Source organism: Actinia tenebrosa, unplaced genomic scaffold, assembly GCF_029948245.1.
Source record: "Actinia tenebrosa isolate PJP-AT-01 unplaced genomic scaffold, QUT_ActTen_1.0 PGA_scaffold3__52_contigs__length_22856419, whole genome shotgun sequence".
Classification (NCBI taxonomy): Eukaryota; Metazoa; Cnidaria; class Anthozoa; order Actiniaria; family Actiniidae; genus Actinia; species Actinia tenebrosa.
In genome coordinates, this window is record NW_028292580.1 from 18,251,987 (window position 1) to 18,276,133 (window position 24,147).

A 24,147-nucleotide genomic window follows, 5' to 3' on the forward strand; every position below is an offset into this window, starting at 1 on the left:
ATCTGAAGGATCCCCTCCCCAAAATATGTAACCTTCCTCAGAGAAAAAAAAAGAACGAACCTTCATAAAAGCTCACATTTTTTTGATGATCATCCCCCCTCCAATCTGAAGGCCCCCCAGAAAAGGAAGCTTCCTCAGAGAGAGAAAAAAAAGAACCTCCATAAAAGCTCACATTTTTTCTGATGACCATCCCCCTCCAATCTGAAAACCCCCACCACCCCCCCCCCCCCCCCTCCTACCAAAGGAAACGTACCTTCGTCAGAGAAAAAAAGAACAAAAATACTCCGAGTAGTAAGACAATTGCAAAATTAAGGTGAAATACAGGAAGCGATTCCTTGTATCTATTTTTGTAACGTTTGTCGCGGTCTGTCTGTGTTTCCTTGGTCGAAAATTTCCTGGCTCGAAGTACCTTATTCTACTACGTGGTTCAGCCCTTGGGACCATAACAAGGGAAGGTGCGGAAAATATTGGAAGGAACTTTGAGTTCAAAGAGCTGGCTTTTTCAGGCGTTTTCTCCTTAAATTTACTCTTTTCCAGTGACCTTAAAGCTCTCTCGACCCTCCACTGGCTTCCATACGGTATGTACAAAGTCGTTTTTCATACATTAACGCTTAAAGTTTGCAATTTAGTAGAAGTCTTTGCAACCAAAGTTTTTTGGTAAATTAATCTTCTCGTACTAAACTTTTTATTATCTTGCATTGTTATCCAAGGAAAATACTTTAATCATTGTTTATTGTTATGTGATTACGGTAATTATCCATTCCCTCCCAACTGTTATGCAATGGCCAACACGTATTGATGCTTTTTAAAAAAGAGTAAAACTCAACTAAAAGTAAAGCCATTGCTGCTATAAAGCAGTCTCGGATATAAATCTTAGCTAGAACTAAGAACTTCAACTGAGCTCTCAGCTGGATTTTTTAAAATAAAATTTAAGCTTATCTTCAATTTTTATTAACCACTGAAATAAAGAAAGGCATAAATTAAAAGAAATTAAATAATATGGACTACTTCAACGATACGGCGGTTATCTTAGATCGCAAGGCATTATGGGGCATTCAGGGGGCAGATTAAACTTTGTTACAGTAATGATGTCGATTGATATTAACAGCCCACCACAACAGAATACAACAAAAAATGAATTACGCGGCACATCAATCACCTTTACCCGTACAAAACTCTGTATATTTTCTGTCATCTTTGTTTTGTTTTGTCCACTGACAAGGTGGCCACCATATTGTCAAAGTATTCCATTAGATGTAGTCCTAAATGGGAAAATTTTCTTGTTAAAAAACACCTCACAATTTTATAAGATTTAAGCTTACTGGCCTATATTAACTTCTCAATGTAGATAATTCACTAAAAAATACTGTATAGCTTTTATGGTGCAAAATTGATCGATTCTGAAAGTCAATCTTGAGAACTTTGCATATTGCAAGCTATCTTTACAACCTTATCACAGTGCACAGATAACACAGGCAAAGAAACTACTTAATCTTAATGACTGGAAGAATAAACATTTATGAAAAAATCTTTTTTAAATATGCTGTCATAAATGATGACAACATAAATATTAGTTATCTTTACTAACTTGTGACCTTTGGTTCTTTGGTTTTTCTCCCTTTGCAACACTTGACATTAACTTAAAATCCTAATTAAGTCTGTGAGCTAGTTATGCTGAGGTTTTTATCATCCCAAAGGTTGTTTCAGGGTTTGATAGAAATTTGAAAATCGTGAAGGAGTTTAGTGTACAAGAAGTGCTTGCCAGTTCTTTATTTGAAAGACCTGTACGCACTAATGTTTAAAAAAAAAAATTTCTCTTGTTTATAAGCTTTTTTGCAGGCACCTTCCACTTTGAATTGCTTTCATTATATAGTTCAGCGTGTGTTATGCTTTCAGCTTTTTTTCTCTTGATCTTGCTGTATAATGCTGAATAGTGCATGGCAAAAATGTTTTCTTGGTTATTCCATGCATTAAAAACTGAAATAAATATATTCAATCTTACATATGATTGGATAATGTTTTATTGTTCAGCGTCTGTTATGCTTTCAGTATTTCCCTCTTGATCATGCTGTATAATGCTGAACAGTGCTTGGCAAAAATGTTTTCTTAGTTATTCCAAGCATTAAGAACTGAAATAAATTTATTCAATCTTATATGATTAGATATTATTTTATATTATTAAACCTTGCATCTCTCACCTTATAGTGAAAGTTCTTATAATATTGGTGGGCATATGATGACAAAAATTGGTTTGAGTTGAATATTATTTAAATTGTCATTCAGAAGTCATTAAGACGGCCCAATAAAGTAAAGTGACAAAACCAACTGCCAAATTGGTTAGCGCATTAACATCACAATAGCAATGTCTAATAGATATTAATAAATGCTATTAATTATGTCCACCTATTTAAATACACCTTTTTGGATGTGTTACAGTATAGGGGAAACTTGTCCACAATGTCAATTAATTTTCTTCCAAATTTACCATGAATCTTATTTTATTTTAACTGTAAAATATTGATAATTATTAGCAATATTATTATTTGCAAGCAACTACTTGATCCTATAAATTCTAATGCAAATGGGAAAAAGGGTTTTCCATCTTCATTCCAGTAAATCCTAATGGTTGGCATTGTACAAAATGATGACCTGTTGAATGAGTTCGTTCTAAAGGTCAACTCAGCTGGAACAAGTTTCTTTCAAAATGTTACTTCCAAAGAGCAAGTGTTTTGCAGGTTTTTTAAATTTTTACCCCAGTCTTCACCATCCTTGATGATTTGTTTGGTTTAAAATGCCTGGAACTCAAGAAGACTTAAAATTGAAGATAATAAGAATATTCAGTTTTTCATATCAGGATGTGAAGAGAATGCTGTGACAATCAAACTTCTCTTGAGGTTGTCATTTAAAATTTCTCAATGAAAATTAAGACATTTCAGGTTTAAGATGGTGCTTATGAATTCTGCTGAAACAAAGAGTGCTAGAACGTAGCCTTATAGAGTTAGAGATAAAAGTTGTTATCTCAGTTTTGGATCATAAAGGGAGTGCTTCCTGATTGATGTGTGGTTGATATATTTATTTATTCATTGGACTAAATAGGTAGGTAAGTAGTTTAGCTTTTAGGTAATTATCTATTAAATTTTTAATTTTTTTTTGGATTTTCATATTTGATTTAAGTTCATTTGTTAAATATTGGTTTCATCAAGGCGACATTTTTTAGATGTATTTAAGAGTGAATGTTAGTAAAAATCAAACAAAATTTGAAGATTCGCGGACACGGCCAAAAAATCGATTCGGCTTACATTTTGCCTATTGATAGGACTGGATGAGTAGGTAAAGGAAATGGGAGGGATTTGATGAAATATCTATTATTTTGAGAAATTACGAGCAAAAACGATTTCAGCCTGACTTTCGCTCAATCCGACCCACGCGACCTCGGTATTTAGGCGTTTTATAAGTGTTCTGTACAAACGCTAAAACAAAAGCAAATTTATTTATTGATCGTATCTATGTTAATTGGACCTAGTACAATCAAGATTTAGTAATTTCAACGGATATGAATTATTTTTGAGAAGAACGGAGGCCTTTTAAAATGACGACATGCATAGGGTGATAAATTCACCTGTAAACCACCTATCATTCGAGCAAAGAATAATGTATGTGGTATTTCATCAAAACTCTCAATATTTTCACCAGATATCCTCGAAAGGAAGTTCTTTAAGCTACGTAAAAAAAATTCCGGGCTCTTTTTGATTTTGGCAGTATAAGCGCCCTTTAAGTTTCGCAAATATTGAGTCTTACTCCACACACTGAAATCGACAACAAACTGCATGCGCGAAAGAGGAAGTCAAATAATTGTTTTCCTAGACCGAAAAAATACTCAAAAGTACTTCTTCATACCTTAAAACGATTCCTTGGTATGTCTAGCTATTTTATATTTAATTAGTTAAAATATTTTGGGAGTCAAACTGGAGTTTAAAATCCGCGCGCAGCTCGACTTTTCGGGCCATAATTACGATAGTTAACTAAGTATGCTTTGGTGTACAGTCAATTCAAAAAACGTTGTCGTCGACCAACTCAAGCCTACGCGACTGGACCGAAAGGAAAATGGGTAAAATTCACTGAAGCGGTTAAATATTCGTTCTGAATTAATTGTTCCCGCTAGTAATAAGATATTGGCGAGAACAATCCATAAAATGCATGTCTTTGGGTTTAGGGAAAGTAAAACAAAGTAGTTATGATTCAGTTCACAATTTCGAAAATGTGAAGGCACCAAAAAAACATCTCCTCCAACACTTCCCGCTCGCCTACGAAGGTTCGTGCTGTAAACCAGGCATAACTAGTCAGATAAAATTATGGAGTCAACTCGGCTTCAATGATTACTACCCAGAGTTCCTTTCGGTCCAGTCGCGTAGGCTTGAGTTGGTCGACGACAACATTTTTTGAATTGACTGTATGGTTCTGAAATGGCACATCGGTTGTGCTATAATACTAAATGAAAATAATCTATATTCAAACGTTAAGTCAAAAGTAAAAGCAACTTTTAACGAATATTATTTCAGTGTCGTTTGAAGGAACTTTGCCGAGAACTTTCACCATAAGACTTTTGATAAAATGCCAGTAATAATAACTTGTAGATTTCCAACTACCTTCATGAATATTTAAATTCAAATTCCCCCTGATTACGTTCACGTTGGTCGTCTTACAAACAAGATGTCGTGTTCCTTCAAGATCATATGCGGAGGAGAATGCGGCGCAGAAAATCGTGCGAGAAAAGCTGAAACCGTAATTCCATTAGTGTCTTGCTGTAAAGAAATAGCGAATCATAAGAAATCGTTCGATTTTTTCGGTATAGAGACTGAGGTGGACCTCATACTCTCTCGATGTGGAATTTTCAATTCATCGCGTTCAAATACTCAAGAGATGACTATTTGTCCATCGCATCGATCAAGGCTATGAATTGGTTGGAGAAGGACAAGGAAGTCATGCTGTATGCCCCCCTCGGTTTCCAAACACGCGAGAGATTCAAGACGTGCTCCATTGGCACAAAGGGGAATCAATTTCTTTCAGTCTCGCAAAATAATGGAGATAACAAACGAGCTTTGAAGCAATGAAAAACTAATTTATTTATGAGATGTTATAATTTGTTGCTGTTATGAAATGTTTACTGCTCTTATAGTGTTGGCTTGTTAGGCGATGGTATATACTGATTTAAGTCAATGGTTAATGAGTTACTAAGTGTTCATGATAGGGGTATCTCTCAATATGTTTGTGCATGTCATGCTCATAAGATAAATATATAGTGATAAAGAACTAGAACTGCTCGAAGCCTATGCTGAAAGTTATGCAATAGCACAGCATTGGAGCACGCGGCGACAAATTCTGTTGATGATGGCTGACAAAATTACCTTCAAAGAACTTAAGCAACATATTCCTAAGCTGACCCCATATCGTTACAGCATAGCTCGTCGGCACAGACTGTTACATGGCCGAGCAGCACCGCTTCCAAGTTGGGAAAACAAAAGAATGAGAATTGATCCGTCTCAGTTAGAGCATTTTGTTTCTTTTATTACAAGCCCTCACGCTATCCAGGATGTTCCTTTTGGAGAGAGGCTTCTAAAATTATCTACTGGTGAGATCGTCAAAACTCCCAACGTCATCAGGACAATGATACCAGAGCGTGTTGTGCAGCAGTATGAGCAATACTGTAAAGAAACAACCTTTAAGCCCAGCATGAGCAAGCGAACACTACAGAGAGTATTGACCGTTTGTTCTGCTTCTACTCGTACATCTCTCCAAGGACTTGATAATTTTTCAGCACAGGGAAGTGACGCCTTTGACGAGCTTGACAGCCTTGTTGACAAACTAATTGATTGTGGAAAAACTCAAATTTGGGGCAGAGACATCAAGCAACAATTACGATCATCACAACAGTACCTGAAGGGTGATTATAAGGTTGGTATCTACCGAATAGAGTAACATTCGTTGCCTGTGTAAATTTACTGAAACCTTAATTTAATCAATTGATCCGTTTAATCTCTTTTTTTGGTTGCATGTTGCTGAATCGTCGACCATTTCAGATCAATGTCGCGTTTATGCGCTTAGTGAGCCGAACGACGCAGACTTCAAAGGCGATTGTGACCATCTCCACCTTGATTCATGTGCGCAATGCTCTCAGTTGAAAAACGTATTTCGCATCATGGAAAATGAATGCGCCACTACATCATGTAGTGATGGAGAAGAGAAAAGTGACAGGGCGTATGTGCTCCAACGCGCTAAAGATGCTATCTTGTCCTGGAAAGCCCATCTATTGCGATCTGTCCACCAAGATAAGGCAAAGCATTCCGTCCTAAACAAACTTGATAGCAAATCTGTGCTCTTGGTACAAGACTGGGCAGTGAAGTACATACCACGGAAATTCAGAGAAGCCCAGTCTGACTGGTTTCCCAAGCGTGGTCTCCCATGGCACATTACGGTTGCTGTTCGGAAATCACAAGATAACAAGCACCTTGAGTCTACAACCATTGTTCATGTGTTTCAAAGCTGTACACAAGACAGCAGCACGGTGTCTGGCATAATGGTAGATGGTCTTCGTTTGCTGAAAAAGGAAATGCCTTACCTGGAAAAAGCGTACTATAAACAAGACAACGCTGGCTGTTATCATAGCGGAAATAACATTGTATCTGCTAAGCTGGCTGGTGATCTAGCTGGCGTGACTATAATAAGGAATGACTTTTCGGATTCCCAGGAAAGGGGGCGTGCGACCGCCAAGCAGCCACAATTAAGGGAGCCATTGGAAGGTATGTAAATGAAGGCCATGATGTAAACAACGCTTTACAGCTCAAAAATGGTATTGAATCAGGACAAGGACTAACTGGAGTTAAGGTCACCTATGTTGCTGCTACAACTGCTAGCACACTTTCATTGAAGTGGGATGGTATAAGCCTGCTAAATAACTTTGAATACGAAATGAATGGTATTCGAGTATGGAGAGCATTCAATGTTGGTCCAGGCCGGTTAGTGCCTTGGGATACCTTTGGTGTATCTACTGAAAAACTCTGTGCTTTAGAAACCCTGAATTCAACATCTTTGGCATCTGACCCCGCCTTTCGAGTTGTCAGACACCGATACACCAAGGAAACTTCAAATTCAGTTTGGTGAAAATGAGGGAGAAGGAGAAAAGGAAGAAGCAGAAGAAGAAGAGAAGGAAGAAGAATATGAGGAAGAAGAAGAAGAAGAAGAAGAAGAATTAGATGATGATGATGATGATGATGATAATGATGAAGCCATGTTATTTACGTGTCCAGAAGAAGGTTGTATAAAAGCATACAGCAGATTTTCTTCTCTTCAAAATCATCTTGATAAAGGAAGGCACAAACGAATGCCTGAGCACGAAACCCTATACGATAAAGCAATTAAGAGAATACGCCTTTAAATTGACAGAGGGAGCTACCCGAGTTCCAGACGTTCAATGTGAAGCGGTTGGTGGGAAGGAAGATTTGACTGCTCTTCCAACGGGCTGGGCCCTCAAGTCTGCGAAGAAAAAGAAGCGTTTCACATCAAAGCAGACTGCCTTCTTAACTGAGCAGTTTCAAATAGGAGGAGTCAGTGGAAGAAAAGTAGACCCCCAAGAAGTTTCCAAGGCAATGGCTGTAACCCGACGTACCGACGGAGCCCGATTATTTCCCCCAGATGAAGTGTTTACTAAACAGCAAATATCCGGTTTCTTTAGTCGCCTCTCTGCAAAGAAGCGTCTCAATTGCCCAGTTGTAATGGAAAATGACGATGAAGATATATATGCAGCAGAAACTGAAACACCTTGTGTGCCAATGTAATGATGGCGGTGCAGTTAAGTCACCCGATTATTTGCTTCGATTTCAATACCTGTGAAATGGTTCAGAAGAACAAGTTATCAAAACTATGTGTAGAGGAGTTGAGGAACGTTTTCATCGAGCTTGGAGAAGATGTTGAAGACCTTTCCCAAAGAAGGAAAAAGCCCTACATTGAACGAATAAACAATATTGTCAAAACCTGTTGTTCATGTACTGCGTAAAGTCTGCATTCTATTCAATCCGCACAAAGGTGTTCTATGCTCGACGGCGTGTAAAGGTCGGGAGTTCGTGAAGAGTGGATTATGAAGCGGATTGATCGTACTGAAACAAGACACCAAAAAGGTTTGCATAAAACCACGGAATCAGGAAGAGAATACTGAATCCGTACGTATCCGTACTGAATACTGAACAAATACGTAAAAAGTATTTGAATTTAAATATTCATGAAGGTAATTGGAAATCTACAAGTTATTATTACTGGCATTTTATCAAAAGTCGTATGGTGAAAGTTCTCGGCAAAGTTCCTTCAAACGACACTGAAATAATATTCGTTAAAAGTTGCTTTTACTTTTGACTTAACGTTTGAATATAAATTATTTTCATTTAGTATTATAGCACAACCGATGTGCCATTTCAGAACCATACACCAAGGCATACTTAGTTAACTATCGTAATTATGGCCCGAAAAGTCGAGCCGCGCGCGGATTTCAAACTCCAGTTTGACTCCCAAAATATTTTAACTAATTAAATATAAAATAGCTAGACATACCAAGGAATCGTTTTAAGGTATGAAGAAGTACTTTTGAGTATTTTTTCGGTCTAGGAAAACAATTATTTGACTTCCTCTTTCGCGCATGCAGTTTGTTGTCGATTTCAGTGTGTGGAGTAAGACTCAATATTTGCGAAACTTAAAGGGCGCTTATACTGCCAAAATCAAAAAGAGCCCGGAATTTTTTTTACGTAGCTTAAAGAACTTCCTTTCGAGGATATCTGGTGAAAATATTGAGAGTTTTGATGAAATACCACATACATTATTCTTTGCTCGAATGATAGGTGGTTTACAGGTGAATTTATCACCCTATGCATGTCGTCATTTTAAAAGGCCTCCGTTCTTCTCAAAAATAATTCATATCCGTTGAAATTACTAAATCTTGATTGTACTAGGTCCAATTAACATAGATACGATCAATAAATAAATTTGCTTTTGTTTTAGCGTTTGTACAGAACACTTATAAAACGCCTAAATACCGAGGTCGCGTGGGTCGGATTGAGCGAAAGTCAGGCTGAAATCGTTTTTGCTCGTAATTTCTCAAAATAATAGATATTTCATCAAATCCCTCCCATTTCCTTTACCTACTCATCCAGTCCTATCAATAGGCAAAATGTAAGCCGAATCGATTTTTTGGCCGTGTCCGCGAATTTTCAAATTTTGTTTGATTTTTACTGACATTCACTCTTAATGTGTCGGAAGTGATACTGTAGTTGATGATCATGATCATGATCATGATAACGATAGTGATGATGATAATAATAATAACGATGATGAAAATGATGATGATGATAATAATAATGATAATAATAATAATAATGAAGAAAGTGATGACGATGATTATTATTTTGATGATGAAAATGATGATTAATGATGATTGATGTAAGTGATACTGTAGTTGATGATCATGATAACGATAGTGATGATAATAATAATAACGATGACGAAAATGATGATGATGATAATAATAATGATAATAATAATAATAATGAAGAAAGTGATGACGATGATTATTATTTTGATGATGAAAATGATGATTAATGATGATTGATGTAAGTGATACTGTAGTTGATGATCATGATCATGATAACGATAGTGATGATGATAATAATAATAGCGATGACGAAAATGATGATGATGATAATAATAATGATAATAATAATAATAATGAAGAAAGTGATGACGATGATTATTATTTTGATGATGAAAATGATGATTAATGATGATTGATGTAAGTGATACTGTAGTTGATGATCATGATCATGATAACGATAGTGATGATGATAATAATAATAACGATGACGAAAATGATGATGATGATAATAATGATAATAATAATAATAATGAAGAAAGTGATGACGATGATTATTATTTTGATGATGAAAATGATGATTAATGATGATTGATGTAAGTGATAGTGTAGTTGATGATCATGATGAATATTATTATTATGATGATAACGATAATAATAATGATGACGACGACGATGATGATGATAACAACGATGACGAAAATGATGATGATGATGGCAATGATGAAGAAAGTGATGACGATAATAATTAATTTGATGATGCAAATGATGATTTGAATGATTCTGGTAATTTGGCTTTTTGCTGGCTGAATAAAACGCCGCGTCTTTATTAAAAGATCATATCAGAGTCATGATATTCGCAAAATTGATTCCGCTAGTTCGATCACGTTATTATTGCCATCTTAACTCTATATAATGCAAAGGCGTAGGTTGCTAAAGTAATATTTTATCCATCAAACTTTAAAACATTCCTACAAGCCTTATTTTTCTTTTAAATTTCCGTTTTCAGACTTGTACATTGGAAATATCTAAATAAGACAGCAAGCCATGGGAGCTGAGGAATCACACATACCACTGAAGCGAGTGCCTCAAAGCTTTGGTTATTTGGCTGTTGTTTTCAAAATGCCTGATAACATCCAGGTAATTCATGGCGGCGAGAATGAGCATTCGGTAATTGAACATGTCATCAGTAACACTTGGAAAGAAGGTATCCAGGCAACGAAACAAAAATGCGCTGGAAGCGTACTTTGTTTTAAACTGAACGGGCTGCCTTATGAAACTGGAATGCTTTCGCTGAACATTCGTGAAGTTGCTTGTCGGATACTGCGATGTCTTCATAATATTGGCTGGCAGTATTTAGTAGCAGCAAACCTCACAAAATGCAGACAGTGGTTTACGTTAATCTTCGTCCACAAGGAAACGCAGCGTATAAGCCAAGAATTAGCGTACGTGGCCATGAGCAGTAACGACAAGCTCCATTTCTGTAATCTGCAGCAACACACACTAGATGAGATTTGTCATTCTTTGCGGCATTCGGAACATCAACCGGGAATTACTTTCGAGGACTCAACAGATGGGCTCAAGAACTATGAAGTGCAATTGAACGGTTTACTCTGGAGCTCAACCACAGCTCTTCATGCAGAGGCTAGAGCTATATTGACCAAAATATTTATAGTGATGATGAAACGTTACAGCTTTCTTTGTGCCATGAACCTAAAAAGAACTGAAGACGCGTTCGTCTTTGTTCCAAAGTCTATCCACTACGATACAACAACGGAATTCTTCATCATAAGTTTGCGAAAGACTAGCAAAATACAAGTGTATAAAGAAGCACCGGATCATCTAATTCCTATAATCCATTTAGCTCTTGTGGATGCATTTGGAAAAATGAGTCACGCTATAGAAAAGATAATAGATCATCAGTCAGGAAAAGTCGAATTCAAGTACAAATCTCACACAGAAAAAGACCCAGATGCCCTGTGCACCATGACAAAATTCATCGTTTGTAAGTTGTTAGAAGCCCTAAAAAGTCATGGCTGGAGTATCGTCACAGGATTTGACATGTCAAGGAAACTGTCGAATAAAAGTGAACTTCTTTTCCAAAAAAGCTCCCCTCATCCTGACTGCAAAGTGTTCTGTCTGAGTCCTGTTCGAAAAAGCAAGCTTTGTGTTATCAATGCTCCGCCAAAGATCATCAACGCTTGTCGTAAAGTGATCTCCACACGTTGGCATTTACCACTGATATCAGAAACGCAATATGCTGTCCCAGCAACATGCGTTAGTTTTGAATTGGGCGGCAAACCTTGGAGTGATTCAAGTGATTGTGCATACTTTTCTCACAGTATGTTTCTTCATTTGTTGGAGGAATTCTTCCACAAAGGCTTTAAAATAAATCTTACAGCGGACGTTATACCCGAGTCAATGGAATATGACGAGGGCGTCAGCTCTTCCCATGATCCCAATGCTTGGTGGTTTATGCTTGAGCCACAAATAGTGATGACAGATGCTTCATACCCCGGAGATTGGAAATCGGAAGTGCCGCCTTTGGCTCAAGTTTTATCGGATGATTTTCGTCAGACACCGGTTCCTGATGTACATGTGAACCCAAATGAACCTCAGAACCGCACTGAACCTATGATGCCTACTGACACCCAGCTTTATGAAGATTGTCCTCCAAGTTATGAAATGATAATGATGGAAAGGGAACAGAAACAAGATTGATCATCTAGAGCCTGGTGTCAAGTTTCTAGGTTTTTACTGGCACACTTTTTCTTGTTTTGGAAAGGAAAACTAAAATTAAGACAATTAAAGAAAACGAAGTATAATGCATCAATTTTGGTAAAATTTAGTGGCTGCTGTGGCATTCCAAATGGAAGTTATTCAAAGCAAGATTAGCGTTTATCAAAGCTTGCTATATTATTTGTTTTAACGCAGAAGTGGGTCTTGGTTATTAGTTAAAGTGACAGTACAGTAAATTATCAACTTTTTGGTGCAAAATGTCAAAATGTATGTTTTCGAAAAGGGTCCGAATCTTTCCTAGGGTTGATGCTAGGATTGGAAGTTCCTATACGTGCTCATGTTCGTGCGCATTATGAATGAACGTTATGCACGCGACGTGGGAAGCTAGTCCAACCTGTTGGGGCGTGCATATAGTACCTTGTTCATAGCCATTTTTGGTTAAAGTAAAAAATGGCAATTTCTCCACTGCGTGAAATGTGACTTCAAAAAGTTTAACTAGTTTAGCAATTCAATGACTCTGCAAGATGGTTTTAATAGAATTTACTTCTTCTTTTGGTTTCGCAAATAAGGCTAACAGGAAGATATGAAAATATAGTCTTTCTCTCAATAGCATTTCTTTTTAATTCTACTGGAGGTGAACATCCAAAATAAATTTTAGAGGTCTATCAGATGATATTAGTTTTCAGTTTAGCTGTGAAGTACATATGCTTTCTTTCTCCTTTCTTTTCTTCCCTTCGTCTGCCCACTGTCTCTGTATTCCTGGCCATGTCAAGGCGCTGTTACACGTTGAAACTTTTAGCTGAAACTCAGGGCGCTCATTAGGTAATAAGCGCCTTGCTGAAACTTGTGTGCAACAGCATTGTGAGAAAAGTTTTGCGACCCAATATTTTCGTGAAACCACTACCATCCGTCGTGTTCGCTGGTAATATTGGGTTCTGATTGGATAGTTCACTGGGGCATGTCGAAGAAAGTTTCAAGAGAGGTGTTACGCGGCGCAGTTTCGTCCTGAACCTTATTCGCGACCCAACGTTTGGTTGCCCGAGTATAAAGCAGTTCTACTTTCGTGAAACTTTCTCGCGACGACAGTTCACTTAGCTGGGGGTGTTACACGGTGCAATTCGTTTTGAAATTTGTCTTTTGCATACAAGTTTCGGCTTAGTTTCAATGTTTAACACCAAGACTAGCTCAAGAAAGGCAATATGACTGACGTTCACTTATGTATACTTTCAAGTTTGTACTGCTCTCAACCAATCAGAATTGAGTAATTTTTTGAGTGTACTACAAGTGCCATTATATTGCGGTTACTAGGTTAATAACAATATAGTTCGGTATGTATATAATTATTTGAGTCGGTTATACAATCAAAGAGAAAATTTACATGGTAATAGAGTGAAGTCATTAAACCCGTGAAACAGATATAGACCGTTTTCTCAAGGTTGCGTGCGCAGCCAACTTGACGGGCCGCAAAACTGAAAAACGCAACTTCAGTATAAGTGAGAAGCCAGTTTTATATTTAAAGAGGAGAATAATCGATTTTATGAATTCTTATCGAAAAATGTTTATAGCAATGCATGATAATTCTCGTGTTCTGGTATCTTGGCCCGTCAAGTTCCTTAAATTTGGATGCGCACGCAACCTTGAGAAAACGGTTTATTAGACTAATACACTTTCGTAGACCCTAATCCCATTGTGTTCTTTTGTGTCTATTTAACTAGTACACGTTGACTAGTGTTTTTTTGTTTTACACTTTAAATGCCTTCACTCTATTTAACGATTGAGCAATGGACGTCAATCTCTGTAACAGTAACACATTAAATGATATTAAGGATGGAAATTAATATTCCTACGAAATTCCTTAGGAATTTCTCACTAACTGTTTGGTCGCAGAAACATTTAAAAAAATTGAAACGAAATCGTTACTAAAAACGTTTCTTTAGTTAATTATCTATTCTGGCAGGACAGCCCTGGTTTTTTATCCCGAAATTCTTTGCTGGACTTACTTTTAATCATAGGTCGATTATACTTTTACTTAAAAGTCCAAAATTTATTTATTAGAACTTGTGAGGTCGGCATGTAGGATGGACCTTTTCATGACTACTGTTATTCTATTTAGTGTTATTATTATTATTTAGGGGCGGTGGATAAGAAAGGTTATGACTAATAGGTATGCAACTTCAATTTGTATGTTAATGGGAAGGCCAAGCGATGATTACGAAAAGAAGGTCATGGTCCTTGTACAACGTAGAAAAATACTGTACACTTTTGCCTACCACGCATATTTGTCATGATTCCGAGGTCGAGGAAAAATCTGGGTCTAGTTGGCATTGTACTCCATTGTGGGACTGTTCTTTGGGAAGAAATAGACGTCATCTTGGAAATATGTCCTCTAAAACAGGCCCACAATGCACTGTAATGCCAACTCGACCCAGTTTCCCCCTCAACCTCAGAATGGCTAACAGTAATAAAATAAGTTCTCGCAATGTTGTAGGCACGTGTATCGTTCGACTAACATTTTTGACTTAAAAGCCAGATTATTCAGGAAATGGAGAAACTTATATTTCGTTATTGATGTCCTTAACATTGACATAGGTGTGTTCCGGCCTTTGTAGAGCTTTCTTCCTGTATTTTTCCCAATTCACGTCACCATTGGCAACCTCTTCCTCGCCGTCGGGTTTGTCGTTATCATCAGTAACAGAAAATCCAACAATACCATTCTTGTTCTCTTGCTCATTTGCTGTGAACTCAGCTGTGACTTCTTGAATCTCATCCCCCTTGAAACGCAACGAATAAAAAGTTATATATTATCGGGTAGTAGAATTCTTCAAGACATAAGAAGCATAAGGAACTGTTAGCAGTGCCGACGGATCCAAATTTCAAGGGCGTTACTGTTACCTAGAGAAAAGTATAGTTTCCTATCCAGATTTTATATTATTATTTCAAAACTTCAGAAAGAGAGGTGGCTAGCCACCCATCCCAACCCCCTGGATCCGTCCATACCGTTTGGCATATCACAATAACCATTCCGTTCTGGATCTATAGCATGTTTGATCAATTTATTTCAAAGAGTGATGCACGCGAAAAGAGTGATTGACACGAAAAGAAAATGCAGCAAATATATCCACAGAAAGTAAAGGAACTTTTCTAAGTAGCCATTCCGTGGTTGAGTGAAAAATAGGGGCGAGTTAGGATTTGCAGAGCCTTTTGGGACCTTGGACGAAATAGACGCCATCTTGAAAAAATGTCCGCTAAAACAGTTCCACAATGCACTGCAATGCTAACTCGACCCGTTGTTACTCAACGTCGTCGGAAGCGCTGCAAAAAGTATCGTCAAGAGGTGTACTTACGTCAAGTTCTTCAACGGTCTCTGGCGTAGTAGCTCCAGACTTAGTTACCACAGCCATATCGTACGCCTCATTCACGTAGCTTTTTTGCTGGCGTCTCTGAATTGGAGCTTTAGCCGGCTTTATTTTGATGTACTTCTCTTGACTGTAGGTCCTGATAGCAAAAAAAAAAAACTTTAATTATTCCTATCAACTTTAACATTTGCATTCACTTTATTCTAATCTTTCATTAAAGTAGTTTCGGGCAGTTCGGTCATGTAATGGTACAAATGATATTAATAATAATGATTACAATACTAATAATGATTACGATAATAATGATAATAATAATAATAATCGTCGTCGTCGTCATCATTGTCATTATTATCATCATCATCACCATCATCGGTATCACACCATCATCATTATCATCATAATCTTCAACATCATCGTCGTCATCATCACAATCATCATCATCATTATCATCATCCTCTTTACCATCTTCGTCATCATCATTATCATCATCGTTATTATCATCATCCTCATCTTCATCATCAACTTTATTTAAAGAGTGTGACGACATGACAGTAAAACGAACTGGTAAATTTATGGCCTTCGTAATCGTAGCAAGTCTTATTTTTGGTTGTGCAATCTTTTTTTCGTTGTTTAAAGATTACAACTACCGAGAAAAGAGAGCTAATGGTTAGTTACTTTCGTACCTCTTGCGTACAATGCACCAATAGAAAAGAAGTCCTAGTATAAGAACCGTCAAGATAACAGCCAAAAGAACCCAAAAGAACGGCCCTATAAAATTAATAAGATATAAATTACGATGGCTGGAACTTCTATCCCTTATCTTTGTTCCATCCTTCTTTCCTTCATTCCTTCCTTCCTCCCATCCTTGCTTCCTTCCTTTCTTCCATTTTTCCTTCCTTCCTTCATTCCACCCATCCTTCCTTCCTTCCTTCCATCCTTCCTTCGTCCCTCCCTCCCCTCCTTGCTTCCTTCCTTCGTCATTACTTTAAATAATTACAGCCTAACAAACATTTCATAAACTCTTGCTGTTAACTCGTCCGAGACTGAGATTGTTTGCTATCGTAGTTTTGATTCCAGGTTAATCACAAAAACGACGAATCAGAACCCAAGAAATGCTTCCTGTTGACATAAGTACAGCAGAAGGTAAACAGATCAACTTTCAAAAGTCCAAGGTTCACGATAATTCCCGCGTGTTTCAGTCTTTTCAGAGCGAATCAGAATAATTACAATGCTTTACTGTTGACATAAAGCAGGAAAACGCTAAACGCCATCATATTTAGAACATCTTTCTTATGATAAGTCATTTGCCAAACCAGTGGTTTTCGAACATGAAAATTACCAATGAACTTATTCAACACGTGAAGCCACTGGAGTTTCCATCCAATGCGGTATTCTTTACAGAGTCACCTTCGACCGCTGACTAATCAACTTTGATCTAACAAATCATGATTATGAAAAATTAATTATTATAAAGTAAGTCAAAAAACATGTTTTAGCCAATTTCTTTTGGTTCTTTGACCTGTTGCATTTGCCGTGAAGATATCAATCATTTCATCATTGGTTAAATCAACCAATAAGAATGGGTATTTATAAGTATACCATTGTCGATTGGTTACTTTAACACTGGTCAAAAACTAACCAATTATCAATGGTAGTTCCAACCAATTTAGTGAAATGGTTATATTAACCAATAAAAATGAGTATTTATGAGTATGCCATTAACAATTGGTTATTATAACCATTTTATTTTGGTATAGTTTTTCACATTTGCACTGGTCAAAAACTAACCAATTATCATTGGTAGTTTCAACCAGTCCATTTTTACAGTATACTTACACCACCACATGGCTTCATGCCCAGGATCACCCGTTGCTTCTTCAGTTGGGTCACCAAGGAGAGTTGCTTAAAGTAACAATTACAATAGCTAGTGTGAGAGAGTACAACGTTTTAATTACTCAACACTTATTATTCTAATAAAATCAAATAGTTTGCGAACAGGATATTATGAAAACTTAAGATGTGGGGAAAAGAGGCTTTGCACACCATTACGTATCGGCAACCATGTTAGATGGCAGGAACAATACAATCGTTTTACATGTGAGAGAATTCAATTACAGGGATCAAAGGGATTTTATTGTTCTGCCATCCAACCACAATCAGTCCAAGCTGTATTATGGGCGCCGGCACGTGATGGTGCAAAGCCTCTATTTATATAATACGACAAACAAACAAACAAACAACAAAACAAAGACAAAAATTACCATTTGCTCCTAGACTGTTTCCGAAAACGCCAATCCTCAGACAAATCGTATTGGCATTCCATTCCTTTGGCCGAAAGCGCAAATATCTCGCGGTAATTTCATAGGGCAGCTCATGACAAACAATACTATTGCCATCTGTGTTGCCATTAAAAACCTAAACGAACACAAAAAAAACATTAAAGTAATATTAAAAAAACTAGTAACTTTAATTATGAAATAACTGTTATAAATCTCGCGTTCTGACGGGTTGAAAGCGCGTGCCTATTTTGGCTACCCTTCGTGCTTCTCCAAACACTTCTCTTGTGTTCTGCCAACCCCTCGTATGCTTTATAATTGCGCACATCGCGCGCGCGGGTTTTCTATTTCTTTATTACTAAAATAGTATTGAAAGAAACCATTTTGAAAATGGAAACTTGCATGCAACAGTCTGTTACTAAGACTGATTTTGTGTTAACTTTATTGATTCAGTATTTATTGCAAATTAGAATATAGGCAACTGGGTGTGTCATCACAATCCTAATAAATTGTAGTTGGAATTTTAGAAGTTTCAGAAGCCTGTTCAGTGCACCTTCAGCTTTTTATTAATATTCTAATTTTCTTTATAGATCAGAGACAAGAGCTGTCGGTATTGTGCCGAAATGAGAACGAGACGTGGACTCCCATGCAAAGCAAAATGTAAGTGTAGCACTTTACTTTATTATTCATTTAAGATGGAGCTGGTGTTGCGCGAGGATAGTTAAGTATATCCTGGAGTCATCAGAGTTTTACGAAACAAGGTCAAAACAAACAAACATGCAAGTGAACTGCGCGCGCAATCGTTTATTACATGTAAGCTTCATAGGTCTCCCATTTATAGGAGGGCTTAGGGTTTTTTCCTTGGCTTCTGCGGATTTTTCTCCTTAAAACCCAACACGTTAAATTAGGATTCGATCAGACAGTTTGCTTGCTCTGACGTGAATGAGTTGTTTCAGGGTTCGATCTGTGATAAGTCGTGCCCTGAGTTAAATCAGCCTAGAGGTTGTTTCAGGGTTCGATCTGTGATTACTCGTGCCCTGAGTTAAATCAGCCTAGAGGTTGTTTCTGGGTTCGATCTGTGAGTTAGACGTGTCCTGACTTAGATCAGCCCAGACTCCGGTTGTTTCAGGGTTCGATGTGCGAGCTGGCCATGTGCTGACTTAGGTCAGCCCATAGGTGTTTCAGGGTTTGATCTGAGAGTTAGCCTTGCCTTAACTCAGATCAGCCCAGTAGGTGTTTTAGTTTTCGATCTGTGAGTTAGCCATGCCTTGACTTAGATCAGTCCAGAGGTCGTTTCAAGGTAACAAAAACAGCTTTTTTAAGTTTAGCAAAAACAGCACACTTAAATAATACATACCAATGGTTTTTCGGTCTTGTACTCGAGTGAAAAGTACGAATCATTGTCATTGCTGTACTCTAACGTAAACTTAGTGACCCAGCTTTGGGTGTAATTGGGATTAGCACCTAAGGAGTCGGGGTCGTTTTGGCCTTGAGTTGCAATACCAGTGACTATGGCTGTATAGACTGGAAGAAAAAAAAAACATTATATACTACAAGGGTGCCTTTTTTCTTATAAGACAATAGTAATATGATAATAATAATAATAATATGATAATATTTATAACGCGCATATTTCATGTGGATATATTCATATGCGCAATGTGACAATAGTATTGTCTGTTGCATATGCGCATACGTCAGCGAGAAGCTGGAAAACATTTAAATGGAAACAGTCGTCCCTTGATTACGAACTACATGTGAAGCATGATTTCATTACTTAAGGAGGATTTCCTTATTTCGGCCAAAGCGGTTTAGACTGTTGGCAAGCACAGAGAGTAAGCGCTGTCGATGCGCCGCCTCTAATGTGACCTGGGTTCGATTATCATGATTTCAAAACTTAAGTTAGGAGGATTTCCTTATTCCGGCCAAAGAGGTTTAGACTGTTGGCAAGCACGGAGAATAAGCGCTATCGATGCGTAGCCTCTAGCTATTGCGACCTGGGTTCGATTATCGAGTTTATCGGTTTTCTCCTGTGCTTCGAGGGTCGGTTTCTTCTCTGGGTTCTCCAGTTTTCCTCCTAAAATTAACTCGTAAGTTCCAATTCGATTTGGCGTTGAGTGCTTTAATCATGAGCAGGGGCCTTAGAAGACGTTTTCGAAAGGGGTTGGGCTTTTATGACAGGGGTATATTTATTCGTCTTGGAGCTCAATCACATGTTGTTAATGAGGAAGGTTTTATCGTCAATTAGCATGTCAGCTATCATATAACGTAACATACATCCCAAGAATAGATGCTTACCTAGATCAACTGCTAGCCACTGCATACTGTTGGCTTGCTGTGAACACCAGCTTGAACCTTGTCCTCCTGACGCTCTTTGATCTAGTCTTCCTCGTTGAGGCCCATGACTGGCGTCAGAAACGGATGAAGCATAGAAGCTTTCGTCTGGTATCAAATTTCCACGAATACCCAATTCTTTACCTTCTTCTATCAACTTGCCTAGTATAACAAGGACAGTTCGGTATTAAATTCAGAGACTTGATTGTGTTGGAGAGCGCAGAATATTTCAGTGTTGTATTAACTTCACTATGTGCAGACATTAACGTTAAGCCCTTATTTAACAACAAGTAGGTTAGTAAAGCATTCCCTACCTGAATCAGTGGATATCTACTATCTAAAGCGATGAGTAGCTGTTAAGTATATGTCTTATTAATTTTATATAGAAATATTATAATTATGTTCTGGCTAAATATAGATCATTTGTGGCATTTGGCGTGTTATTTAACCATGAATTTATCCATTAATTTTTAAAACACTACCTATAAGATTGAATCAACTAATCCATGAAGCACTTCCCAAAAAATCTTATAGTTATATTCTGTGTACTATTTGGCGCCAGTGTTATTTATCCATTAAGTTTTTATTAATTATTAAAACACTGATTGAATCAACTAATCCATCAATCACTTCTCAAGAAAGTTACACATCACCAAGTACACGATATCAATAAATATTCATAAGACAAATTAAAACTACTTCTTCTTAAGTAGTCTTGTTCACGACCATCAGTCTTTCTTTACAAACGCGGAGTGAGTTCTTTTAATATTCTTTGATTATTGAGAATTTTTAAAAATTAAAATTGAAATTATTTAAAAGAAAATTTTAAAAAACATGTTAACAAACAAGATTTTAGTCATACAAATTAGTCTTGAACATTCCTTCGCACTAGTCAATCAATTTGAAGAATTAGGATAGTATTAGTAAAAAAAATTAACAACACTAAAGGATAATTTGGAAATAAAACCTGTTTGAAGCTGGTTAATCTTAAGTCAAAATATAAGTGTGACGACGGTTAATGGTGCTTGATTAATAAGGTAATAAAATTAATATGAGATCAGTCCATGGATAGATTTAAACATCTTATTGACAAAGGACTAAATTTCTCTGGGATTCTTAATCCAACAGTTTAAAAGACACATTTTGGTGCATCTTTGAATTTTATGTAATTGTACATATTATTATTAATAGCCCACTGTGGGAACCTCAAGACCTCTATTGTTCGTAAAGTAAGCCATTAATAATAACTCTCACGCTACCCGACCACCCATGAATTAAGTCCTCATCTTATAAGGAACGAAAATAAAAAGGTCTTCAAGTCAAGGAAAATTATTTAAATTCACATTAGTTAGGAAAAAGATCATGAGTGAAAATAAGTCAGATTTTCTTTAATTGTTTCTTAAAAGAAAGTCGCTTTTTTTTCATTAAATAGAATAACTGTGTAATTATAGAATTATATACCACAGGAAAAAAAAAAAACGTTTAGAAAATCAGAAACTTCATTCCAATTATTTTAATGTATATTAAGATTTAGTAATTGAAGTTAAGATCTTTTATGCAAAGTATCAACAAAATACTGAATTATTGCGAGCGAATTATTTAACAAAATAGTGTTGATGAAAAAAATGCACCAATGACATGAATTAAACTCACTTGCATTACAGCTTTTTAAATCCAATGATATAATTCCTTTGACTTGTATTAAACCAAGCAGGGCTATTAGAGAAATCCAAGTAGATAGCATCCCCATCTTACAATCAAAGAAATGGTCCACATATACACTCTTTCAATCTTGTTTGCGATTCCGATCTATCTCGCATCAAATTCTTTCACAGCTGAGTTCCTTTCTTGACGAGTGCAAACCTTCGAGGCTACTTAACATTCATAGTTTCCAAGACAACGGTATCTTTTTACGAACGTCGAAGTCCATAACGTCAAGAAAATGTTTTGGGGGCCATGGATCAATTGGCATCATTTTGACGAATGTACTAGACCAATTATTCATAAGACTTACTATTAATTTCGTCGTCAAACGTGATCCGTAAAGTTTTGGAATTTACTTGAATATTCAAAAAAAGATATGACTTTGAAGAAGTGAATTCCAAAAATTGAACTCTCAATTGCCATTTTCAGAACACTTTTTCCATATGTCTTTTTCAGCAAATAGCAATATTAAGATATTTTCTAATAAGTTAATTAATTGATATAAGTAATTATATAAAGTTCTTAAAGTGCTACTACGACGAAAATCGCTCAAGCTTGGATTCAGCTGAAACTTCCTAAGAATACTCTTTAAAGGTCCAATAATCACTATGTGAAGTGTTTTCTCGATATTCAGGACGAAAGTATGATATTTTTACGATTATTTTTTGGAGTCTGTGACGTCATACACTCAACATCAAACATCGCTCCATACATTTCTTTGTAGTTTATGATCAAAATATCAGTAGTAAAGGGAGAAAGAAATACCCAAACACCCCCAAAATATAAATTATAGTCACAAGTAATGTGAAATAAGCACACTAGCCACCCTTTGGGCTTCATAGGAATAAAATAAATTAAGGATTTATATACAAAGAAATATATGTAGCAATGTTTGATGTTGAGTGTATGACGTCACAGACTCCAAAAAATAATCGTAAAAATATCATACTTTCGTACTGAATATCGAGAAAACACTTCATACAGTGATTATTGGACCTTTAAAGAGTATTTTTAGGAAGTTTCAGCTGAATCCAAGTTTGAGCGATTTTCGTCGTAGTAGCACTTTAACAAACGCATCATACAACGTCTCGATGGTTTTTACGAAAGGACCAGACGGATATCAAGTTTGTTGAAAAAATTGAAAAAAAAGTCAGTTCCTCCTGGTGAACAGGTAGTGTTTTAGTGCAGATTTAGACTCTGGAACTGAACTTGAGTACTTAATTGCATCAGGGAGATTGTTCCAGAGTGCCGGTGCAGCCAAAGCGAAGGTTCTTTTTCCAAACGTTGATGTCTTTGGTCTTGGATTCATAAGTATACATTTTTCTCTTTAAAGATTATAATTTTTTGTGCCCTGCTTTTGATCATGATTCAATGCAGCAAGAAAAATACTTATGATTTGATATTCATTAATAAATCAATCAATGGATTTTTTAATCGAAAGATGCATTTATTAGTACATGGGGCGTGTGAAATGGTTTTATTAACTGATTATTGCATGTCTTAGGTAGTGGTTTAAAGAAGTTGAATTACAAAGTCCAGGTGTAATGATTTTGAACCTGAAATCTTTCTAATCATTATCTACATATCTATGCAAATGTAAGAGCGAGATATTGGACATTAAACTAACTATTTATCTTCTTAAAAGTATTTTGGCACTTTTATAAGGCAGCGAGATTTCTAATCAGTAGTAGTTTATAGAATCATTGCCTTGAAAAGAATAAATGAGTTAAATGTTGAAAGGATATTTTTGACAGAATGATGAATGGGTCATGAATCACCTCTTTCTTTAAGTCTTGACTAAATTTGAACAGACTTAATCCAGTCATCAATTATTTGATTGGCAGCTAAATAATATAACCTCACTATTAGTATTCTGAAGATCACAAATATCGAAATTAAAGGCCCATCGTCGCGTATAAACAAAGGCCATAAGGAAAATAGTATAGCAACAAACTTTCAATGCTCTGTAGTTTATGATAACTGAAGTTTAGAAGCCAACGTTTTACTGAGTAACTTGAAAAAATATTTATAAAATAATTGGTATACTACGCGCGCTAGGATTGGTCGAAAACCATGTTTGATGAGAGTATCAAAACACGCTGTCATTTTTAATCTATCGCGCGCGCTCATTGGTCAGTTTGAATAAGACGGCACGTAGGGAGAATTTACTTAGACTTTGCTTTTTTTCGATCTTTTCGCGCGTTTGTTATTTTATAAAACAAATCAAAAACAGTTTTCCGTGTTTGATACTCTGATCAAAACACGCGGGATGTTGGGAGAACACTCGAGAAGCTGGAAACCACTCCGCTACGCGTCGTGGTTTCCTACG

General features: G+C 36.6%; 2 protein-coding genes and 1 pseudogene across 2 annotated transcripts; 2 read left to right on the top strand and 1 right to left on the bottom strand.

The window, feature by feature from the left end:
* The first annotated feature begins 425 nt into the window (after positions 1 to 425).
* LOC116307562 (uncharacterized) lies at positions 426 to 14,691 on the top strand. Its single transcript, XM_031717851.2, has 2 exons — positions 426 to 578; positions 10,419 to 14,691. The coding sequence occupies exon 2, from the start codon at positions 10,457 to 10,459 to the stop codon at positions 12,128 to 12,130; it is 1,674 nt and encodes a 557-aa protein (XP_031573711.1). The 5' UTR covers positions 426 to 578; positions 10,419 to 10,456; the 3' UTR covers positions 12,131 to 14,691.
* LOC116307565 (uncharacterized) lies at positions 5,389 to 8,050 on the top strand (annotated as a pseudogene).
* Positions 13,353 to 21,973, bottom strand: LOC116307563 (uncharacterized). The gene is made up of 8 exons (XM_031717852.2): positions 21,768 to 21,973; positions 20,079 to 20,276; positions 19,138 to 19,304; positions 17,766 to 17,919; positions 17,341 to 17,406; positions 16,188 to 16,272; positions 15,493 to 15,643; positions 13,353 to 14,919 (listed from the first exon to the last, which is right to left on the bottom strand). The coding sequence occupies exons 1-8, from the start codon at positions 21,862 to 21,864 to the stop codon at positions 14,701 to 14,703; spliced, it is 1,137 nt and encodes a 378-aa protein (XP_031573712.1). The 5' UTR covers positions 21,865 to 21,973; the 3' UTR covers positions 13,353 to 14,700.
* Between the last annotated feature and the right edge of the window lie 2,174 nt (positions 21,974 to 24,147).

What these genes read in the sequence shown, in the direction of transcription:
- LOC116307562 (XM_031717851.2), top strand. Translation starts at nt 10,457, where the DNA reads ATGGGAGCTGAGGAATCACACATACCACTGAAGCGAGTGCCTCAAAGC.
- LOC116307563 (XM_031717852.2), bottom strand. Translation starts at nt 21,864, where the DNA reads ATGGGGATGCTATCTACTTGGATTTCTCTAATAGCCCTGCTTGGTTTA. An exon ending in ACAAGACCGAAAAACCATTG is followed by an intron (nt 17,920 to 19,137) that starts GTATGTATTATT and finishes GTGTTCGTTTAG; the next exon opens with GTTTTTAATGGCAACACAGA. An exon ending in AGACCGTTGAAGAACTTGAC is followed by an intron (nt 14,920 to 15,492) that starts GTAAGTACACCT and finishes TTGCGTTTCAAG; the next exon opens with GGGGATGAGATTCAAGAAGT.